General features: G+C 36.9%; 5 protein-coding genes across 5 annotated transcripts; all 5 read right to left on the bottom strand.

The window, feature by feature from the left end:
* Positions 1-251: 251 nt before the first annotated feature.
* LSM04_005168 (uncharacterized protein) lies at positions 252-3389 on the bottom strand (the record flags this gene model as incomplete). The annotated part of the gene is made up of 1 exon (XM_067339121.1): positions 252-3389. The coding sequence occupies one exon, from the start codon at positions 3387-3389 to the stop codon at positions 252-254; it is 3138 nt and encodes a 1045-aa protein (XP_067187888.1).
* A 532-nt stretch (positions 3390-3921) lies between these two features.
* On the bottom strand, positions 3922-5589 carry LSM04_005252 (zinc finger protein; the record flags this gene model as incomplete). The annotated part of the gene is made up of 1 exon (XM_067339120.1): positions 3922-5589. One exon carries the CDS (start codon positions 5587-5589, stop codon positions 3922-3924), a length of 1668 nt encoding a protein of 555 aa, XP_067187894.1.
* Positions 5590-6344: 755 nt separating this feature from the next.
* Positions 6345-6941, bottom strand: LSM04_003159 (Translation elongation factor EF1B; the record flags this gene model as incomplete). Its single annotated transcript, XM_067339119.1, has 1 exon — positions 6345-6941. The coding sequence occupies one exon, from the start codon at positions 6939-6941 to the stop codon at positions 6345-6347; it is 597 nt and encodes a 198-aa protein (XP_067187814.1).
* Positions 6942-7370: 429 nt separating this feature from the next.
* Positions 7371-8822, bottom strand: LSM04_006969 (Glycosyltransferase 61; the record flags this gene model as incomplete). Its single annotated transcript, XM_067339118.1, has 1 exon — positions 7371-8822. One exon carries the CDS (start codon positions 8820-8822, stop codon positions 7371-7373), a length of 1452 nt encoding a protein of 483 aa, XP_067187958.1.
* A 316-nt stretch (positions 8823-9138) lies between these two features.
* Positions 9139-23511, bottom strand: LSM04_003652 (Vacuolar protein sorting-associated protein 13; the record flags this gene model as incomplete). The annotated part of the gene is made up of 1 exon (XM_067339117.1): positions 9139-23511. One exon carries the CDS (start codon positions 23509-23511, stop codon positions 9139-9141), a length of 14373 nt encoding a protein of 4790 aa, XP_067187832.1.
* Positions 23512-23863: the final 352 nt, after the last annotated feature.

Raw genomic sequence — 23863 nt, 5'->3', positions numbered from 1 at the left:
ATAAGAAAAAGGATTAGAAAAAACAACAACACAAAAGGAGCAATAAAAACTTTTCCATGAATATATATATATATATATATATATATATATATATATATAGGTTTGCTTTACATTGAACATACACAAAAAAAAAGGAAAAGGAAAGAGAACACTCTCGGTTTCTTTATGTTTATGTACTTCTTTACACACACACACACACACACACAAAATTACACGTCTGTGACAATACTTATTAACTTCTGCATAGCAACTTATTCATCCCCACGCCGAAGACCACAATCTGCACACAGTTCCGCCTCCTCAAGATTTGTCGCCTCGCAGTTTCTACACGTCCATGACGGGATATCGCTACTCCACTCTCCAGAATCGAAAGCTTCAACGTCATCCTCAATATCTGAAATATCATCATTATTATTACTGCTAAGATTGAATTCATTCTTTAAATCCTCTTCGTAGTGTTTAAATTTGAATTCCTCATTGACGTAGTCACAGTTCTCATCGGTGTGTGGGAAACTCTCCATAACTTCTGGCGTTGATATTGTTCTTGATAATGAGGATGAGGTACCATGATTACCATTCACCAATGCCGCATCACTATCATTATTATCACTTACAGCAGTAGTCATTCTCAATCCAATTCGACCAATAGTCGTAGATGACTGTTCGGCCATATCATTATTATTATTGTATAGCAAAGTAGAAGCAGCAGCAGCAGCAGAAGAAGATACTATTGTATTCTTCATACCAATAATATCATCTCTAGTCTTGCTTCCTCGCACCACAGCACTCTCTGTCAATGGATTAGTAGTATTCGTATTAGTAGTAGCATTTCCTGTTACTGTGAGAGGTGCTGTTAGAGCCTCTAGTGATATGGTAGATCCACACATATTAACTACTTGTGCCAAATCACCACCACAATGTTCACACCGCTCCTCAACTGTCAGAGATGTTAACCAAAAACATGTGGGACAACTAGTATACGTTTGCAAACCAACAAGAACACGCTTACCTTCACAATTTTGACAGGTAGCTTCACTATACATATTTGTCAAATCACAACGACGGCACTTCCACCTGCTAGGAACACAAACACTACGGGGTGTACGATCAGTGTTGCAGCGTGGACATTGTGTACGCACTGGAATATCTCCACCAGAAACAACAGCAGTATTACACACATCACAGATCCATGTAACTTCATCCATGTTGTATATACGTGGCTCACTACAACTACTACAGCGACGTAAATGTTTTTCATTTCCCTGTGATCCACAAGCTTTACAGTTCCAAGTATCAGAGGACAATCGTGCTCGACAGCGATAACAACTTTTTCGGGAAGGATGATTTTCTGCAGAACAATTTTGGCATGAAATACGATCTAAATTGGGTTTTGCTGAACCACAAGAATGACATCTTTTATCACACGCATGTAAACATCGTACTCCACATTTTTCACACTTCCAGTGATGTGGATGCGCAGAACCACATCGAGTACAGAAAAAAGCGTCGTTATTATTTTTATTTCTGCATAAAAGACAACGCCATGGCTTTTCAGGTGGTGCCGCCCCACAACCAATACACTTACCACGTTCATCACGATTTGTGCTACAACAGGTAGGACAAAGCCAGTAACCAAAGGGAACTTCCCGTGATACACCACAACAGGAAGTTTCCATAACATTTACCATATTTCTACAATATGGGCAACGCCATTGACCTGTATTACATGAAGAAGAAGAAAGAGGATTAAAGACAGTAAATACATCCTCATTGTTTTTATTTGAATTTCCTTGTAGGGTTTCTTGTTCTTTCTCTTCGTTTTGAACTTCCTCCTTATGATCTTGTTGCCTTGGTTTCTGACAATTTTCACAAATAGTGCGTGCTATGTCTTCATTGGAATGCGAACATGCACTACAGTTCCATGTACTAAGCTTAGAATTATTAGATTGAACTTCTTTATTCTTTAAATCTGATGATTTCTTTGGTTTGAGGCAAATATCACAAAATGCAACATTACGTCGATGTAGAACTTGACATTCCAAACACCACCATGAACCGTCATCTGAGACTTCTTGTTTTTCTTTCGTTTTTGCATTTTCTTTTACTTGTGGTGTTAAAACTGTATTCACGTTTTCTTTATTTGGTTGTTGTTGTTGTTCTTCTTCTTCGTGTTGTTGCTGGTTGTGGTCCTGTGCTACTTCTTTTAAAATTCCACTAACATTATCTTTTTTCACTTTCGCCTTTTCCACATACTCTGAGGTTGAATTAATAATACCACTACTTGTTGACGATGGCGCCCCTGCAACCTCTGTAACATCAGGAGACTTTTCTTGTAATTTCTTTACACTTCGCATCATTCCTAAAGGTGTCATACAAACAAAACACATTTCCCACTGCACATCATTCCGCTGATGACAAGTCATACAAAGAACAGTAGAGTCAGAGACAAGTCGTGGTCGTGACGAACGACAAATACGACACTCTGTATAAAAGACAGAGTTTTTATCTTCCTTGCATTGTGAACATGTCCAAACATGTGGTCGAGCTTCATAGCATGTTGCACATTGTGTAGATCCACGTGAATTAATATGATTACACGAAGGACAATACCACTCACGTAAACCACAAAAGCTTTCTCCACAACTTTCACAATAAAATTTTCGTCGATTATTGGAGTTTGTGTGATCACAACGATTTGCAAGTCCACACGAATGACAGGTCCATACAGTAGGAAATAATGGAATATGACGTGCAGGTGGAAAGTTATGTTTAAAAGATTCAACATCTTTTTGTTTACACCGCCTACAACTCTTCCTACCAATAAAGTTGTATGTTCGACAACCACAACACATCCACTCAATAGTTGCCTCTTGCTCCAACCCATTCTCCATTTTGCTCATCTTTGTGTGTTGAGCACGACGTACATGTGAGTATTTGGCGTAATAGTCATTTTCTCGTCTTGAGAATGTAACAGGAGTACCACTACGCGGAAGATTAGCCGTATCATTCGCTGTAGGTATAGAATCAACCAGGGTAGTATTATTACTTGTCAATACTCCCCTGTCCATATTTTCCTCTTCATTTTTCTCGTCCTCTGCTGATACTGTAGTTTCATCTACTGCAGATAAAACCTGTGAAGATGTCATTTGTTTCCCCCTTTCCATTCCTAAAGAGGATTGGGTGGTAAACATGGGAGTATTCTGCACAAGAAGTCGTGCGAGGTGTTCTTCATCCACCATCTCCTCATCTGTGAAGGCAACTGAAGGTAAAGAAGGTGTCGATGGAACAGAAGAAGAAGATTGACACAGCAGTGGAAGTGTTGTGGAGACAGCACGTACAACATCGCCGGATGTGGCATACACAAATAAGGGGAGAAGCAGCCGGCGCATTATCAATTCCACCCAACCTACACCTTTATAGTTATATATAATGAAGAGAAAACATAAAGATAGTAGTAGGAAACAAAATACAAATAAAAAGAGAAGAAAAAAAAAACAAAATACAATAATAAAAAATAAAGACATATCCACTAGAGCAGAAATTTATTAGTAGTAGTATTAGTACTGCTTTTTTGTCTTATTTTTTTTTACAAATAATAATAATAATAATAATAATGATAATAATAATAATAATAATAATAATAATAATAATAATAATAATAATAATAATAATAATAATAATAATAATAATAATAATAAGTGTTAAGAAGCATGCACAGGCCGCACGAAAGAGTAGAAACAATCACAAACGAAGAAAACACAAGATACAATGTTTAAGAAGTCCAAATAATATGAGAATTGAACACTACAATTCCCATTGGTATGTATATCTGTACCTATGTGTAAACAGACCAAAAAAAAAACACTATATGTGTTATTTTAAAATAATAGGTCTAATGCAATAATTCCCATTTTTTTTCGTCTAAATTTTGACTGGTTTACGCACAAACGCACGCCGTGGGGCTACTGCCACAGTTTTTGCCGCACCACACTTATGACACTCCTGTCGATTTTTAAAATTCTTTGAAAAACACTTTCCACAGGTCCAATCATCACTCTTCTTATTCCATACATTAAGCTGTCCTTCTGCTACAGAGCCATCAACATCCTGCTGGAATCCCTCCCGTTCAAACTGTGGTGCCGACGCATCATTAGACCACGACGTTGCCCCAGACTCAGCGGAAGCACGACCACACTGCCAGCAACTCGTACGTGTACGAAAATTGCTTGCCTGACAGTATCGACAGAACCAATTATTATGACTAAGCGCAGGATCAGGAACAGACTCTGCACCTGCAGTAGAAATAGCTTCGTCGGATGTAGATTTGGGTGCACCACATTGAAAACATGCTGTTCTTGATGCAAAATTAAGTCCTTGACATTCGGCACAGTTCCAATCTTCTCTACGCATTGTACGTCGTCTACCACCACCACTAATAGTGGAATTAGCCTTCCATGTTTGTTGAACATCACGTGCTTCTTTCGGTTCTGTTGGTGGACGTGGTACACCACATGCTCGACAAGTACAGTCATAAATACTTGTAGCCGCCCTGCAACTCGAACAAATCCACGATACAGAAATAGCAACTTGACAGTTAAAACACCTTGAACGACTTAAATGATTTACTGCACCACAATGACAGCACTCCCATTCACTAGGTGTAATATGTGTACCACATTTGGTACAGTTTTCTTCATCTCCAGCATTAATAGTTCCACAGTTTGTCTCACGGCACATCCAATCAAATCCTGGTGGTCCTTGTGGCATTGCTGCAGGAGGGAGTCGTTTGGATTTTCTGTATAGACGTGAATGGGCCGTTTCTAATGGAGTTGGTGTAAATGGTTTTACTTCAGGAATATTACGTGGCAACGATGATAATGTTGATGTTGATGAATGTGGAGTATTAACACTAGTACCAGAAGTATGAATATTACTAGTAGCAGAAAGTGGTCCTCGAATAGCATCCGGTAACATTGATGCACCAGCTGTTTCATCACCAAATTGTTCATCCGAATCTTTAGCAGAAAGATTATCAAATTGTTCTTGTGCTTCACGAATTCTTTGGGAACGTTCATTTTGAATACGAAGTGCTTCCGCCTCTGTCATAGACATGGGAGCCATATCATAACCACAAAATCCACAACGACTATTATCATCTAATTCATCAATACGATTATTTTTTTCACATGCGATACACATCCAGAAATCTTCACTCAAATCAACAGAAGCTCCGCATTTGTGACATTTTTTCACTCCCTTATGATTTCGTGTTTCACAGTCTACACACAACCATCCCTTAAGAATAGGTTTTTCGGAATTACACTTTTCACAGTGTGAGGCACCTGAAGCATTTACATGACGACAATCTTCTTTAATACACATCCATAAACGATTTACTCGCTGTGCCCATGATTGAAGAAGTACCGGAGATTGTGTGGCGAATCGGATATAGCTTACTCGATGAGGCACAATATACATAAAATTTTCACCGCATGGAGCAAGAAGTGAGAAAGAAGAACCATTACTGAGATTACTCCCTCGAATAACCCTTGCAATAACTGCAGGTCTACTACTCACATAACGCTTCATAATTATTATTTTTTTATTCCTTTTTTTTGCTAATTTTTCTACCGTTTATATCGAAAAGCATTATTGTACAGAGACAAGAAAAAAGAAAGAGAAAACAAAACCAAACAAACAAACAGGGCGGTAAATTTCACTCATAAGAAAACCCTACTGGACTAGCCAAAGAAAAAACAAGAACAACAACACAATACCGTTTCGTTTTTTTTTCTTTTTTCCTAGCTCCTACTCCTTTCGAAAAAGGGTTATTTCAGGAATTAATAATATCAGGTTAACACTTATCAGAGAGAGAGAGAGAGAGAGAAAATGATAAAAAAAAACAACCAAATGTGTGTTAATATGATGACTATTTCTACAGGTGCTGAGGAGTTTTTGAAAGGAAAGGAAACATGACACAGTCTCACTCATGCACCTTATTTCCTCTATTCGCTTTCTTTTTTTCCCCCTTTTTTTTTAAGAATTGCTTTTCTTTTCAGCATGTATTTCAAAAGCGTTGCCTCATTAATTCCTCTTTCAGCGTGGCACATAGCTGCTTACCTATATATAATATGTATACTTATGCACCTACCTTACACCCACATACACACAAGCATAGGCATTTTTTTCCCCCTCATTTTTTCTCTCACGCACAAAAATAAATAAAAAAAAAGAAACACAGAGAGACAATAGAGAAAAAGAGAAACAACCAAATACACACACAATCATTTCTCGTTCTGTTATCTTCTTTCTTTTCCCCCTCCTCATTTTCCTCTACGCTCTGCTTAAATCTTATTCCAGGCGACAATGTCCATGGACTGCACCTCGTTCTCAAATGACATGATGAGCTCCTCGAGATCATCACCAGAAATCTTGTCGTCCTCAATGACAATTAGCTGCTGCAGCTTCTTCAGACCAAACGCCACTGGCACAAGTTTGTGGTCGCCCCATAGCAGACCGTCGCGCTTCTCGGCGTGCAGCTTCTGCGCAAGTGCCTCCAGATCCACGGTGTCATCCCACGGCTTGATATCAAAGAGAATGGATGACTTGGCAATCACCTGCTTCTTGGCCTTCTTGGCGTCGGCGTCCTTCTGCTTCTTTGCCTCAAGTGCCGCCTTCTCCTCCTCTGTGGCCTCACCGAAGAGATCCATGTCGTCGTCCTCCGCGGCAGCGGCGGCCTTCTTCGATGAGGACGCACCGCCGCTGGCGAGTTGGTCACGCTCCGCCTGATAGTACGCGGCCATGCGGGCGACCCACTCAATCACGGCGGTGCGGGAGCCGAACATCTCGGCGAAGATCCGCGCGTCTTCTTGGCTTGGGCTGTAGCCGGCCACGTAGGGCTGGGCAGTGAGGCGGCCGTTGAGTTCCTTAAGAGTAGACATGATCACTTCTGTCGGGAGTTTGGGTGCTTGGGAGAGTTAGTAAGTGCGTATCTGAGATGGATGAATGTGTACATATAAAGAGAAAGAAAGAAAGGTAAGAAAACAAAACCAACGATAGTTAGATAGATATGGTGAGTGATGGAAAGAGAATAAACGAGAGGATTAAAGTAGGACAAAGAATAATATATACTAAAAAAAGGAAAGAACGCTAACAAGTCTAGGGAGATTACATTCGTCTTTACCCAAGTAAAGAAAAAAAAAGAAATCGAGCCAATGAGCAGTAGAAAATACCACCACCATATATATATATCACCCTTTTTTTTTCGTCCTCTGTTATTCTCTGTGTTGTGAAAGACGTTTTTGTATCCTAAGCTGGAGAAACAGGTGAAGTATAAACAAAGATACTAAGTTCTGACTAATAATCAACGACTACGTTCGTATATGGGCAGAAACAAGAGCTAATGCATCACGTACTATTGTTCTCATATCGTCATCACGAATCTTAATATCACACTTCTTACATGAACGTTCACCAAAATTTGTTTCTGGTAACGCTTCATTTTTTAATGGTGGCAATAATTTTGTTGAACGAGCTTCTGAATGCACACGACAACATTTTGGAGGCCAAATCATAGGACTCTCGTAAGGAATATAATGAAGACCTAAAAGCAGAGCTAATTCTTCATACATGTGGTAGCGAAAACCATGTGGAAATAATTCTACTACAACACTCCCTGGAAACATTGTCATAATATTCGCAAATCCAGCACCATGAGCAGCTATAAAAATAGAACTATTATGCATAAAGGATACTTGAAGAGAGTAAGGCATTGAATCAAAGGTTTGCATATCAATTGTAGCTTGACATGGTACTAAACTAACATTAAGTCTACTGTACCATGTACTCTCATCATAGTGTCTTTCAACACGGCGTCGAAGCATCAACACAAAAGTCTCCTGTGGTGGAGGTGGAGTGTTGTAATACTGTAAAAGGCATTGCCGAAAAAGATATGCTTGAGCACGAGTACGAAACCAACGAAAACGTTGATATCGTGAAATGATCCTAAGTCCGCCATTCCCCTTCAAATCCTTATCAGAAACACCAGAGATGGAAATAGTATTATTATCCAAATATACCTGATCCTCATGAGGACAGAAAAAACCGTTACCCTGCATTGCTTCCTTGAAAAAAATTTCTTCTGCAAGAATTTCTCCATCATCAGAGGATGAATTTGATGCAACAAAATCAATACCCCATGAAGACATCAATTCTATAAAAGGAGAATCACTACGAAATAAAGCATGAAACCATCCCAAGACAACTGTTCTAAAAGGCCTATCCAACTTTGGAACCGGATAGGATGCACACACATTACCATAGAAAATTTTAAGCTGCACACGAAGACGTGCTACATCCTCGCTAGATTGTGAATTATCTCTACAGGGCCGTGAGCAGGGGGAAAAATAGTCAAGGAGAAATGTCATTAAATGTGGGGCATCCTTTGCAGTATGCCCCAAACGACAAATATCCGACACCAGATAATACAACGTCAGTGTTATATTCTTCCGTAAAAAACGTTGACACGGTGGGAGATCCTTTGGTACCGACTTGGTACGTTGTGGAGTGACAATAACGAATCGATCACGGAGTCGCTGAAAACATCCCTCATATGTGCGGGCGATCCCAAAACCGTCTGGGGGAAGACCGGGGTTGTTGAGATCGACTGATAACAATGATGATAGGCGCCCGCAGTTCGGCTGTACAGACTCTGCCCTCGTTTCCCCCGCCGCAATAGAAATAATAATAACAATGAAAATAAGAAAAATAAAAAGAAGATTAAAAGGGGGAATTATTGCATGAGAACGGAAACGGTAGTGCATCTTTTTTTCTTTTTTACATTGGCTCCTTTGTATATCAAAGGGAATTTTTCTTCTTGTGGTTGTAGTGGAATGTATGTACTGAAAAAAAAAAATAAAGAATGAATGAGAAAAAGATAATATAACGTATCACACTTACTCCTGAATAATGCAGAAACATACACACAATATACAACAAAGAGATGAAGGAAAAAATACCAAAGAAAAAAAAAAGTAGCAAGAAAAAACTTGAAGAAAATATGCTTTTTTTCCTTTTCTTTTCTCTTCACTTTAAATGAATTCCAAAATAATAATGATTAAAAAAAAAACGTACTTCAACTCAGCGATTTACATTTCCTCTTAATAAGGAATCCAATGAGACCCTAGTACTGGATAACAAAAGATTTGGAAATCTTTTATAAAAAGTTTCTGGAGAAACGCAATGCTTAATTTCATCTAATGAGCAAACCCGCACAATGTGATCAGGAGAGACATACTTAAGTAAGTCTCTTGTACCAAGAGATATCTTTATATTCTTTGCCCGTTCCACAGCTGCTAAAAGTTCCTGATCTTCAGCTTTTGTCGTAACTACTCCAACTGTATCACGAGATTGTGAAAGTATTAGAGAGGAGAAACTATTAGATCTGTTAACTCCGTAAAAGAAGACACTTAGATCTTCCTTAAGAGCAGCAGCAAGAGCAACATGAACCCAATTATAAAATTCTTCCGGAGTAACATACGCTACAAAAGAATCCCAACCCGAATAGAGAGCATAATTGTGAATACCAGCTGCATTTATAAGAAGACGCGCTTCATCCTTATCATAAAGACCTTCACGTTTGGCATTTTCTTTTAATAATTTATAACTCGCTAATGACATAACTTCACAATTATTAGAATGTATTGTTTTTCCCAAATCCAAAACTTTTTTGGGAGTCTCAGGAGTGGTAGAAAACTCTACAGCACTACCCAGTGGTGTCAACGAGGTGGAATTCACTATACTTTCTGAAATAGAAGGAGAAGCCCCCTTGATTGCCTCACTTAAAGACTTTATAGATGCAAGTGAATTAAAATTTCGTTCACTCTTAAGATATTCATCATGTGCATTAGAAATTCGTTCTGGTTCTTGTAATAGTTTAGAGTAAAATTCTGCTGTATTTCCAAAACCATCCAGAACACCCGCAACAGGTCTAGTGAGAAGCCCAACCGCCCCAGTTGCAATTCCTGTACAAAAACCAGTAATACCAGTCGTTCGTGCACCATTTAATGGACGAGAAACAACGCCTTCAATACCATCCCATAGTCCTTGTGCCATACCCAAAAAAACTCCAGGCTTTTGGGTAGAATTATTATTATAACGATCACTTTCATCTCTTGCTTCAAGCCAATCATTATCTAATGAAAAAGTTGCAGCTGTTCGACTTCCCACACGTGAAAGAAGACCAACAGAATGTAATGTGGATGATGTAGTGGCAAGAAGAAAAGCTTGAGCTCCTTTTAATGGATTCATATCTACTGTTTCTACTACAAATGAACGAACCCCTTTTTGCCAACCACTAACTAAAGCAAGTGGATTACCAAGAACTTCAAGTGAACCAATAATTTTGTAAAATTGTAAAATAAGTTGATTACGGTACGATGGCCAAAGTAATGAAAGTACTGCCACATATGGGGAACTACTATGTTGATTAACATCTGTCCTATTAACTTCACCAATCACTAATGGAGCTCGTTCAACTGATGGAATTAATCGACTACCAAGAGTAAATCCAGCAAATGGATCAAATTTACTATCACTACGACGTGTTATAGTGAGTTCCAAAACTATCCTTGATACTCTTAAACGTGTAATATGACAGTTATAGATACAAGGTTCTTTATGAATGGATGATATTACTGTACCATTATGATCATGTACTACTACTACAACATTATCATGATCTTTATTATTATCTCTCTCTTGTTTATCTCCCTTTTTATCGTCAGAAGTATTACTTTCCGATTGATTCATAGTTTCCAAAAGACACGTTCCAGCTTGACGTAGCATAAAAAGTAAAGTATCTGCAAGTTTTACTGTCATAGGAGCTACATCTATACTAATATGCTGAAATGGAATAGTAATAACTCTTGATAAAGCACAATTCTTATCCATACCAGTTCCTTTATCTCCTGATGAAAGCGCATGAACTTTAATTGAAAAAGATGGTTTGCTCTTTTCATTTTCTACTACTCCGGAATTATCTTTACTACCATTTAAACCAATGATAACAGGATGAACTGGTCTAGGAGATGTACAATCAATAAAAGCTAAATGACCAACATCAAGACGACCAAAGTAATGTTTCTCATTAACAGAGAGAGCACCATAAATACCAACGGCTTGAACAAGAATAATATCAAATTCACGAGATTTAAGGGCTGATAATATTTCAGCACTAGTAGATCCTGCCGTAATTCCATAACCCATACGAAGTTGATTTTTTAATACCAAATTTGCCAAAGGAGTATTTTGTAAACACGTTTCATTATTAGGAACACATATAGAAGCTATATAAAGTGAAAGAGTACGAATAAAGGTTTCAACATGAACAATATATCTTGGTTGAAATAAAAGCGTACTTTCAAGGGATCGATCTGCTGTAACAGAGAGATAGTAACGTTGAAGATTATAGTCATACGTACATAAGACAAACATACCTTTTGAAACTTTTACAGCCTCACGTTTGGATGCCGCATTAGCAAGATCAACAATACAACTTTGCGAATATTCATCTCCTCCAAATAATGTAACACGTATATTAGGAGTAGCATCTTCTCCTTCAAAACATGTTACACCATCTGTAAAAGGTTCCACAATATATGAATGAGATATCCGTTTTGAATCCGATGAAGATTTGTAAATTTGTTCATATTGTAGAGAACGTTTCGTTCGATTTTCTACAACAATTGGTATATTACTAGTTAAATCAAAATCTACAATAAATTGACCATTTTGTCGCCATGGTGTAATAGAAAGACAAGCAAAATTTTCTCGTATCGGTTTATCATGTGCATGTTCTGGAATACGCATACTCGTAAATAAAGCTATTCCCATTTTTAAAAGTCCTGAAGAAGGCAATAATGATACTTCCGTACTTTTGGTTTTCTCTTGCAGATAATGTTTCATAGCAATAGGAACATTTGAACTAGAGAGTGTAACTAGTTTAACTGGATCGGACCAGGAAAAGATTTCCCCTTCCCCTTCCATTTCATTCTTTTCTTTTTCGATCTTATCATAACGAACCTGAATTAAAGGATCTGCTGCTGAAACGAGTGCAAAGGTGGTCCACTCTATCTTTGATTGTGGTGAAATTACTACAGTAGTTTCTTCAAGTCCCATACAACGTACAACTAGTGGTAAGATAAGACTTTTATTTCGAAATACCCATAGAGATTCTAACTGTACTACTGGAGTAGGAGCAAATACTTTTTTTATACCACCCAAACGATGTGCTTTAAATATTCGAACGATACTACCATCTACACTTTGAAGCATACTAGAATAGGCAGGAGTATTACATGCAAATAACTGCGAAAACTTTGCTGTAGAACTACCAGCAAGAATTCGCACTGAGGCAGTGGCATCTGAGCGAGGAAGTCGTTGTTGAATGACAGGAAATATAATAGGTAATCGTTGACCAGGTAAAAGACCAACACCATTAGTTTGTCCAAATACTAATGTGTTAGATTCATCACATACTTGAACAGGAAAAGGCAAGGCATTTACTAATATAGCGGCAACTCGTATTATATATTTTCCACATCCCGCACGTTCTACAGTAAGGGCAACCGTTTTATCACTATCAGGATTTCGCATTTTAAGTGTTTTAGTCCCTGTAAATTCTAACGATAATGGATCCACAGATAGTAATTGTATACCATTTTCTAATTCACATATTAAGTTCATCATGGGTACATCACCCTTTTGAAACCTTGAAAAACAATTATATTCTTCATCCTCTCCTTTAAGGAATTTCAACTCATGTGTTGAAGATACTCCTCCTGATTCATTTAATAATAATAAAGAAGAAGATACTATAGAAACCGCAATGGCAACTCCTGTTTGATTAAAAACAGTTATCATGGGAGAAACACGTAATTCCACTTCATAACGAGGTAAAAATCTTGCGGAACGAGGTTTACATTCTAAAGCAATTTTTCTTGTAAATTGTAAAAGAATAGTAAACTCTGTTTTATTACTTTCTTCTTTTTTATGCATAGGATGAAGTGTGATCTCATGACTCTCTTCTTTATAAAGTGTTAGTGGTAGAACAATGGTGTCATCGCCTTCCATAAACGCTTGATGTGAGAAATAATTCTCATTCATGTCATTTGTCAAGAGTGTGCTATTACTATTATTATGAGCATCCGGAAGAAGTATAAAAGCACTTATAAACGATTCTAATGTAATAAGCGTATTTTTCATACGTGTACACCAACCCTCAATTATAATAGAAAAAGGTTGTTGTAAACACGGAAGTGTTGCATAACGTGTTTCTTTCGGTTGAACCACAAAGGCATCCCTAAAAGAATTACTTGAAAAAGATACTGCATATTTTGACAACTCATTCTTTACTTGTACAGAGGTTGTAATATTCACCACACGTTCCATCTCATCTAACCGCATAACCACATCTAATACACCAATAGAACCACTAGAAAGAGGAAATCGGTATGTGGCACCATGTTGTAATAGAGATAAATCAATTTCTGTTCCTATAGAACTAAGACTTTTACAGTGTCTCGCAATATTTTCCCTACCATCAGGGATAATACAAAATCGTGTTTGATTATGTTTTAACAAACTTGTCTTTACTAATTCTCCAGTAGGTAACATACATAAAGAATTGGATTCCTCTTTACTATCACGTTTTCCTTCAGCTCCACCTCCACTATTATTATTATTATTATTATTATTATTATTACCAACAGCAGAGAGATAAAGAAGAACCCCTGTACTATTTCGAAATGCATAGGCACCACTAGTAGTATTACTAGAACCACTTTTATTGTTCTGTTGTAATGCATTTCGAAATCGAAGTAGACGCAGTGCGGTTACTAATGGAATAGTCACACTAGCTTCAGGACAATTTAATGCCCCTTGCAGCGAAAATCCATTACCTCTATATCGTGCATACTCTAATGCTAATTCTGGTGATACAAGAACAATATCTCGTTGGGGTTCCTGTGTTTGTGGATAATCCGTAACTCGCACCGTAATAGACGCGGTACACGTCATACGATTAAAACTACGATGTCCTTTTGCTAAAATAGCATTATTACTTAAAACGGCTGTAACCTCAGGTTTGTAAAAATCATTTGTTAAAGTAACTTCTATCCATGGTGCAGAAACACCAAGTTCAATCAATGGAGCTACTTCACCCTCACGAGACCATACAAGTGATGGTTCACTACCATATGAAATATGATTAAAATTTGTAGAGTAATTAGAACGAAAAGAGTTACGTCTATCTTTATCCGGTGTTGTATCTAACCCTGTACTCATCTCTATGGTTGAGCCTATATGATCAGATCCTTGTCGTAATTCATTAAAAGTATCATAAAGTAATCGAAGATTACTTAAAGAAAGTGTAAAACTTGTTATAGGTATAATCGCTCGCATTATGGTTATACCTGTATGAGAAGAATCTTCATTACACTTATGATGTTTAACATTCACCACAAGACCTGTTGAATCTTTTGTGATAGAACCATTATCACATAATATAGATACTTTAGATAATGCCACTTCTCCACATTCATCAATAAAGTCTCGTACACCTTTACCACCTTCAAAACAATTCTTTTCAATCTTATAACGTGCATATGCCTCTCCAGAGACGGCGATAGTTTGATGTTTAGACCATAAACACAATGATACATCGGTTGAAACATCGATACTCACTTTAAGATTATACCAACTTGCTGTTCGTACGGGTAATTCCGTTGTGTAAACCGGCATTAAAGGAGTATTAGATGTAATTGTATTATCAGAGGATGTTGAAGGTGCTATGAAAAGAGAACGTTCACCCAAAATAACATAATCAAGAATTTTACCTGAATCCAGTATAAAAGGAACTCCCTCACACACAACTGTTAGACCAGAATCTACTGTAATAGGTGCTGATAAGGTTCCATCAGAGTTTAATAGAAATGAAAGAAACACTTTAGCATCATTTACTCCTTTTAATGTAATTTTATTCGTTCGATTTATACTCTCAATAGTTCCTTTAGCAAAATGTAATCTTGAACCACGTCGTCCACCAACTGTAAGATCTGTACCAAGACATAAATCCGATGTAATCGTAATAATACGATCATGAATATCCACAAAAGAAGAATTATCACTACGTATAGGACTTGTCTCTCGAATTTGACGAGATGAAACCCACGAGTTGGTACCACTTCGAGTTCTATTTACACCTGAAGCAACATGCATAAGTACATGTTCATTTAATGCTCGTAATAATTGTGGAGATACCGTTAATTTTACCGCATGGGCTCTTGCCACAACATTTACAACTCGAGTTGGTAATTGTTCAAGACCTCTCACACCTCCTCCTTTATCTTCTGAAGAAGAAGAAGAAGAAAAAACAGAAGAAGAGAGTTCAGAGTCTACAGGCGATGATAATACTTCCTTGCAGAAATATAATGCCCACATGGAAGGTTCATCTAATGCACCTGATGGAGGGTTTGAACTCACAAATTCTTTCTGGATAGAAGTATCAACCGTACTGGTAATGTGAGAAACTCGAGCAAGGATCTTTTCATTCACACCATTTCGACTCTGTTCAAAGGATACATTGCAGAGACTTACACCAAACAAAAGCGTAGGCTTTTTAACTAACGCCTCCTCCTCAGACTGCGCCGCACAGACATTTAGTGAAAGTAGTGGTACACTAAACACCAATTTATCACTACATCGCAGTATAGATGTTGCAATAGATCTACCTGTTGTATTTGTATTTGTATTTGTAGTTGTAGTCGTTATTGTACTTGTTGGTATTATGGGTGAGGATGAATCATTATTTAATTCCATAAGAGAGTGTCCAATTACGGGTAATACAGCCTGTGCAATGGCTTCCACACAACATTGAAGTATATCCCCAAGTGGAATAAAGGCTTCTAACGATCCAAGGCGAATCACAACTTCCCGAGTTCGAGCCAAAAGATTTTCTTCTAAAATGTATGCAAAACAAATATTATTTACAAACGATGGAAGTAAACCTTGTAGACGTCGACAACGGATACAACCCTTTTCGGTTTCAAATGATAAACTCCGTCCTGTTGTACTCGCTATTTGTTTTACAATAACAACAGGAAATACAACCTCCACGCTAACACCAACAGTTGTTGATAATTCACAAGGACGTGATTGGAAAAAACATACCCGAAAGTCCATAAGGGTTACAATAAGAGATTGTTTAAATCCATCTTCATTCTTTTTAGAATAGGTAATATTTCGTGTAATATAGTTATATAAGGACTCCCCACATTCTAATAAATCCATATAGAAACACATACCATAATTATTAACAATAAACTGTTTAGATCGAATACTTACTTGTCCCACATCAAATGAAACATCTAAATCCGAGAGAGAGACGAACACATCGTGTGTATCCGTCTGTTGAAGAGAAATACGATCCACAATAAAATGATATGGAACAGTTTTAGTACTACTATTTACAGCTGTATCCCAACCTAAACGAGCTTCCATACCTCGTGCTTCTAAAATAGCAATTTTTTCTAATATAAAAGCAAACAAACCTATACGAATACTTAGTGTAGTTTGCTTTTCTTGTTCAGATACATCTTGTTGTGAAACCACTTCCATACTCTCTTCACCCTTCATTAAAGTACTCGTGCTTCTTGGAATAATTCCTTCACGATATAATAAACCGATAAAATTATGTATTCGTAAAACAAAGTCTACGGTATGTGGGTTTACCGATACAGTAATTCCATGGGACTCCATTCGTATTTTACGCTCCTTTAAAGTATCCACTAATTCAATTTGTAAACCCACCACACTATCATGTGATGGATGCATATACGGTTTTCCTTCTCTTACTTCTACTGATGTGGTGTTTCTTCTTCTTCTTGTTACTTCTTCACGTCGAAAGAGTACAACTGTGCCTTTACCATCCAGTAATTCAAATTCACCCTTTACTGTGAAGTGTGCACGCATTTGAACTTCCTCTCGCTCATCAAAAGAGGCAACAAGTGAGAGAACTCCAAGAAAACGAACTTGTGCAAGTGCATTCTCCACTTTACCTTCGTTATAAGAAGAATGTTTATTACCACCACTCTCTACCAGTCGAAGTGAAAGACGTGGTAAATCCAGTTTAACGACAGATTTCGTACAAAAAGTCCCTTCATCTTTTACTTCGGGAATTAATGGGGCATAATAAAGAGGAATATCTTTAGTGGGAATAGCAAATGGAATGGCCCGAATGGCATCACGTACATGTAGTGCTGATACAGAAAAACACGTATCCTCTTCTGTTTGTATATGAATACTTTTAGAAATAAGTGAAGAAATAGCCACCGGTAATGTTGTTGTGGGTGTGAGAAAACTATACGTGGATTGTACATAAGCGCGATCATCCGGCATAACCGATACACTTGAACACCACTCTCTGTACATAGTGCCTGGTATAGGTATCTGCGCACAAATAATGGTGTTTGGTAGTAATAAAGGGTATAAGGGTTCACATGCCAGAATAGCTCCCATCACTTGTATAGTATAAATATTAGAAAAACAGTATATAGAATCCATTCCAGCAGAAGAGGTACTACTAACAAGTGTATCAATACATTCATTTTTTACCTCCACTGTGTTTACTGTAAAACGCCAATATAAAGATTTGGAAGCCTCCATAGTATATGAAAGAATTAATTGCACATCTCGAAGTGTAACACGCATAGAAGATAAAGATGTAAGAGGTATTAGACTTTCATTTACTGAATAAGGTGGTAACAAAGACGTGTATGCGGCAACTTCAGTTAACATGAAATGTGATAAACGTGTTAAAAAATCCACGTAAAAAAACAATTTCATTGAGTGCAGTACAACTTCCACATGATTGGAATAAGAAACCTTTGGTTTCGTTTCATATTGTGTCCCAAAACGGTATTGTATTTCCTCACTTTCTTGCTCTATTCTTTCTGTACGAAGAATATGAAGATACGTTGTTTTGCTTTCATTCGTTGTATTTTCCCAGTGTAAAATAGATTCCTGCAGTAATTCTCCAAAACAAGGTATAAGAGATATAGGCTCATCTACCAAGAGTTCCAATTTCCCTTCTTCATAGTTTTGCTGTCGAATTAAGGACATGGAATGAATAGAGAGAATAGCCAAAGGCTCTTCCCATGCCTCTTCAAAGTACACATTAACATTACGAAGTGTTACAATCATGGAATATGGGGTGAATGGTGTCTTTTTATTCGTTTGTTCAGTACCCTTACGACTTAAACTCACTCTATTATTATTATTATTATTATTATTATTATTATTATTATTATTATTATTAAATTCATCCAAAAAATGAGCGGGATCACCATTCATAAAAATATTCATGAGTGCTACCCAAGAAGAACGAATTGGGTATAATTTCACATCTTCCAGAACAAAATCATTTGTGCTTGTCATTTCAGTAGAATCTGTTCTATTCAATGGGGATTCCAGAATGAATATACCACCACTTTCCACTTGTAATAATCGTTTTTTTTCTTGTTGAAAATCACCTCGTGTAGGAATACGTTGTTCCCATCGTGGTATATCACATCTTATGATACGCCGAGTTGGACTAATATCATCAATTGTAATCGCATTTAAATAAATCATTTTTCTAGACGTCCTTTCACTATTATTATTAAATACATACGCTTGAAATTGGGCACGTGCTACAAAGACATCTTGTTCATTAATAAATATGAACCGAGCTGAGGAGAGCGTAATAAGCATAGAAACAGCGGATGAACTTTTCACTGATGATAGTGATGATGATAATAATAATGTGTATTCCTCACAATTGCTTTCTTTCAATGTCGTATATGTATGAGATATGTTAAACAAGAGTGCACGAAAAAGTGAATGTACCAAACGCATGTTTAGTTTCAGATTTACTGCTGCATCTCTAGGTACATCCTCATCACATATAATGGGATGATGGTTATGATTGGTGTTAGGATCACTATGGACGACTGGTGGAGTAATATTTAAATGAACGGCTATATCTTTACCATCACCTTTTACATACTGATAACCATTATTTTCCTCATTTGGTAATAACAGGGTATAGTTCTCAGCTATTAATGATGCATAAGGCATGAATGGATACAATGTATCATCACCATCATTTGGAGAAATGTGGTATAAATTGCGAAATTTTACTTCTGCAGAAAAAGGAGATGATTCATCTCCATTCGGTACGTCTGACTGTTTAAATGAAACTTCGATAGTTTCAATATGGAAATAAATAAATGTTTCATTTTCTTCGGTATTAATCTCTTGATTCGCATTAGTTGCTAAAAGCATATCCAATCCACTTATCTCTCCACTTATAATAAGGTTTGAAGACATTTCATTATTTCCCTCATCTATTGTCATAAATTCTTCTTCTTCCTTTTGACAGAGTAACCGTTTATTATTATTATTATTATTATTATTATTATTATTATTATTATTATTATTATTATTATTATCATTGTCGTAATTTATATTATCTTTTTTATTTTCCGAGTTAATAAGTTTAAGAAGTCTTACTACTACAGGTTCTTTATGCAGAGAAGTGAGTTGCATCCAGTAGGCCAAAAATACATGCACTCTACCACCAGTTGTTTGAAATAATATTATATTCTGAGAACTCCCTTGTGGTCCATCATGCGTGTTCTCTATTGTACAATTAAAAGTAAATGGTTTTGTATCCCCTAATACATCACAACTCGATGCGAATAGTAAAAATGTTTTCACCCCATCTCTCTCCTCCACATTATATATAATGTTTTCAAGGATTCCTTGTACACGTATGGAATCTCCCCCGTTTGAACTGTTATCCATATTAATAAAAAGATGTTCCGCAAGCATAACAAAACTTTCATTCGATTGCTCCATAAGAAGACAAATACTTACTTTTCTTAATGATGCTTCTAAAAATTTATTTGAAGTCGTACTATTATTATTATTATTATTATTATTAGTGTTAGTGTTAGTAGCAGGATGTAAGGCATTATCCGTACCAACATTTTCATCGGTATGTCGATCCATGCGGAAATGAAAGTTTGATGGTGGATGTAAAGATGTGAATAGACTTAATACAATTTCAAGACTATCTACAAGAGTGGAACAAATCAGTAATTGCATCTGACCAATACCAATTAAATTGGCTGCAGAAGTTCCTTGACGTGTCAATGTTAAAGATTCAAGCATAAAAACATGTTGACCTGCTGGAGTAGTGAGATTCATATCTGGCACTTGCAACCGATATCCATATCCACCAACAACAATAGATGCCAATTCCAACGTTATTGCACTTTGCGAATGAGAACCCTCTTGTTGCTGTTGTTGAGATAAAGAAGAAGATAATGGGATCTGTGTATTTCCATAATGTGTCATTGTTTTTCCTGGTAATTCAATCTCTACAAGATCTTCCATAGATGCATTTCGAATAGCTGCACGTAAGTAATCCAAGTTTACTACCAATCGTCGTAAAAACGAGTGTTTTCTTGTATTATTATTATTATTATTATTATTATTATTATTTACTACCGGTTTAGACATTTCACAGTTGTGTCTTTCTTTAGCAAAGGCTAATTGATATAATAAATGGAGATAACTACGGCATCGCTCTGGAGGAAATGTTATTAACGTATCTCCAACAGAAAGAGAATCATAAGACTCTAAATGCCATTTATCATCATTCTCTTTAATTACCTGAATAAGTGAATTTGTTACATCTTCCGATGCAATCATTAAACTATCAAAATAGTCATTTACTAAACGAAATACATTTGGGTTTATTGTTATTTCCACAATAGAACGCACACATGCACAAAGTTGATCACCCAATAAAAGATCCACTTCTACAGATGAAAAGGATATTACATTTGTAATACCATCACAGCAAAGACGAATTGGATTTTGTGTACCCGCAGATAAATGCCACATTACTGCAGAAGAAAGTGATGATTCTCCCACAAAAGGTCCTTCCTCCACTGTTGCTATATGTATATTAGGGACATGAAGTGTGATTCCCCTTTCTTCCACTATCTTACTCTGTACAGGTACGGCAAGAATAATTCCAGCAATATTTACATCTACAGATAGAGAACACAATGGAGAAGAAGCTACTAATACTGCTACTTCTGATGATGATGATGATGATGGAGAAGATTTATATTCTACTACAGTATTAATTTTTTTCGTAAACAATGGTAGTGCCGTTATCATACTTTGCATACCATCTATCCACCATCGCATTTCACAAAGTGGTTGAAGCGTAATACGGGTTGTCGCAATTGCCGCACTCGCCATTGTATAGGTTTCATTTACAGTAATAGAGAGCCACTGATCAGATAAAAGTGTTTTAGAAATCATTTCTTCGTCAGAATTCTGTTCCTCCACTAGTTCTTCTGACTCCAGTAATGGGGATGACAAATTTCCGGCAAAATTTACATTAGCTCTTTTGATATTTAAAGAGAATCCAACTCTGTTCTCTCTCGGTTTGCTATTACTTATATACGCAAAATCAACAGCGTTAAAAGAAGCATGGATATACTGTTTTAAATTTTCAAGATAACCCAAAACTGGTTTCTTTTCCCGCACATGACTCCACCAAATTTGTGGATAAAATTCCACTTCTATACTTGGAATTAATACTCGAACACTTATAGGCTTTGAAGACGTTGACGTAGTTTTTGTTGTTGTCGCTGTTGTTGTTTCCATTCTTGTTGTTCTTGTTGTTGCGGTTGGAATAGAAGAAGGCCCAACCGGACGAAAAGCTATATATTGAAGAAATCGATAACCAAATGACCACTCCGCCGCCATCCAACTCGTTTCCGTTTCTGAACTCTGAAGTGTTTCTTCCACTATATCAGTTCGCGCTGCTGATCGCCAGCCAAACCACCACCAACGTGTATTAGTACTTTTTGGATCACTCGTTTTTGCCGAAGGTTGTTTTCGCCGTATCGCATCTGCAATGTACAACTTTTGTTGGGTCATGGATTGTTTCTCTTTACTAAGTTCCGCGTAGGCAAGACAACGTAGAAATACGAGTTGTTCTAATGTTAATATATTTTCCAGTTCCGCAAGTATGGCACCTTCTTCTGGTAAAAGTGGTGGAAGCCATGAAACCTTTTGAGCTCGTTTCCATAGCGCACAGTATTCCCGTCGTCGTTTACCAAAGTGTACAACACCATCAATAAAGTGATGATGTCCTTTTAATTTATTCTTTGATCGTCTAACATCATCAAGAACACATCGAATAGCGAAATTCCAATAACGTTGCGCACGTCTTGGTGTTACCGATACACCTTCTGTATTATCGTTAAGAAGATGAAGATGTTGTCGGTAGTTTACACCCATTAAACCACCTTGTAAAGAGTCATTTATAACAGCTATAGTACCTATAGCCCCAAAAGACGCCCTAATTTTTACAGGATTTGGAGTTGAAACACTTATTGCCATAGTATTTCCAGTACTAGTACTATTATTATCATTATTGTCACTACTACTATTACTACTTCCAGTATCAGAAACTCTCTCACCATCGGAAAGACGCATATGCACTGTAACATCATCCATTTCAATAATATTTAATTCTTCTTTCCATTTTGGTATAGTACTACCAATACCAGACGGATTCTCTTCATTAACTTCCTTTATAGCATGAACAGATACCCTAAGACTTCCCACAACAGCCTTCTTACAGTATGGCATAGATAAATCCATGATAAATCGATCTTCCCACTCTTCATCTGTTGTTGTAATATAAACGTCATCGATAGTCACAACTACGGAACACGCTAAACAAGGTGAAAGACCTTGATAATCAAAAACGTACTTAACAGAGACATCCCGAAGCACAATATGAATGTTTCGTGTAATAGTTTCGGTAATTTTATCAACATAAGAGCGAGTTGTTCTTGTATTCCCTTCTGAAGAAGAAGTATGAAAAATACCTATTGACTGTTCACCATTTCCACGACCATAAAGACGTCTTTCTGTTTCAAACATTTGTAATTGTTTCTGTTTTACAACCGACACACGAGCGGCATCCTCCTCCGCATTATACGGTCTACTACGTAAGAGACCAAACACAATTTCAACTCCACGAACCTCCACACTTATTGGCTCCCGATCTAACGCAGACCAAGGAACACTAATCGCTAATTCCTTCACTACACCTTTTACAACAGTAAAGGGTAATAAAAGAGATTGTGCTGCCGCTTGTGCAGCATCAACATTCTCATCTTTTTTTATACTCTCACTTCCATGTTTTCCTTGAAAAAGTGAGAGGGCAATCTGATCAAGGATGTTTGTACGTAGCTCTAGGTCTCGTAGGACTAAATCACCAGACCAAAGAGAAATACGAAGCTGTTCCTCATTAAGGTCACAGATAAACTTTCTAAGGTATGTTGCTAGCAAAACAGATAATTGTTTTTCCAGCATTACACAAGTACAACACGTAACTAATCTTTAAAGAAACACTTCCACTTTTTGTTTTTTAATGTTATTCCGTTCGTACTTCTGTTGTTGTTGTCGTTGCTTTTTTTTTCCTTTTTATTTGATTTCTAATTCAAATGCAGATCCCAGTCCAATAAAACGCAGGCGTGATCGAAGTGTGAGGTTTAACAAGAACGGTACTTGAAGACACAGAACCTTCCCGATATAGAAATCTTCTCACACTTCGAGAACCTACTACCAAATGTATGGACCTTCTAAATTAATTAATAAAAAAAAAAGAGAAAAATAAATAAATGAAAAAATGAAAGAATATCTATCGATTTATGGCTATTTATAC

Source organism: Trypanosoma melophagium, assembly GCF_022059095.1.
Source record: "Trypanosoma melophagium isolate St. Kilda chromosome Unknown ctg4segment1, whole genome shotgun sequence".
In the NCBI taxonomy this organism is placed as follows: Eukaryota; Euglenozoa; class Kinetoplastea; order Trypanosomatida; family Trypanosomatidae; genus Trypanosoma; species Trypanosoma melophagium.
The sequence above is the reverse complement of the archived record's forward strand: the minus strand, read 5'-3'. Positions and strand labels throughout refer to the sequence as shown.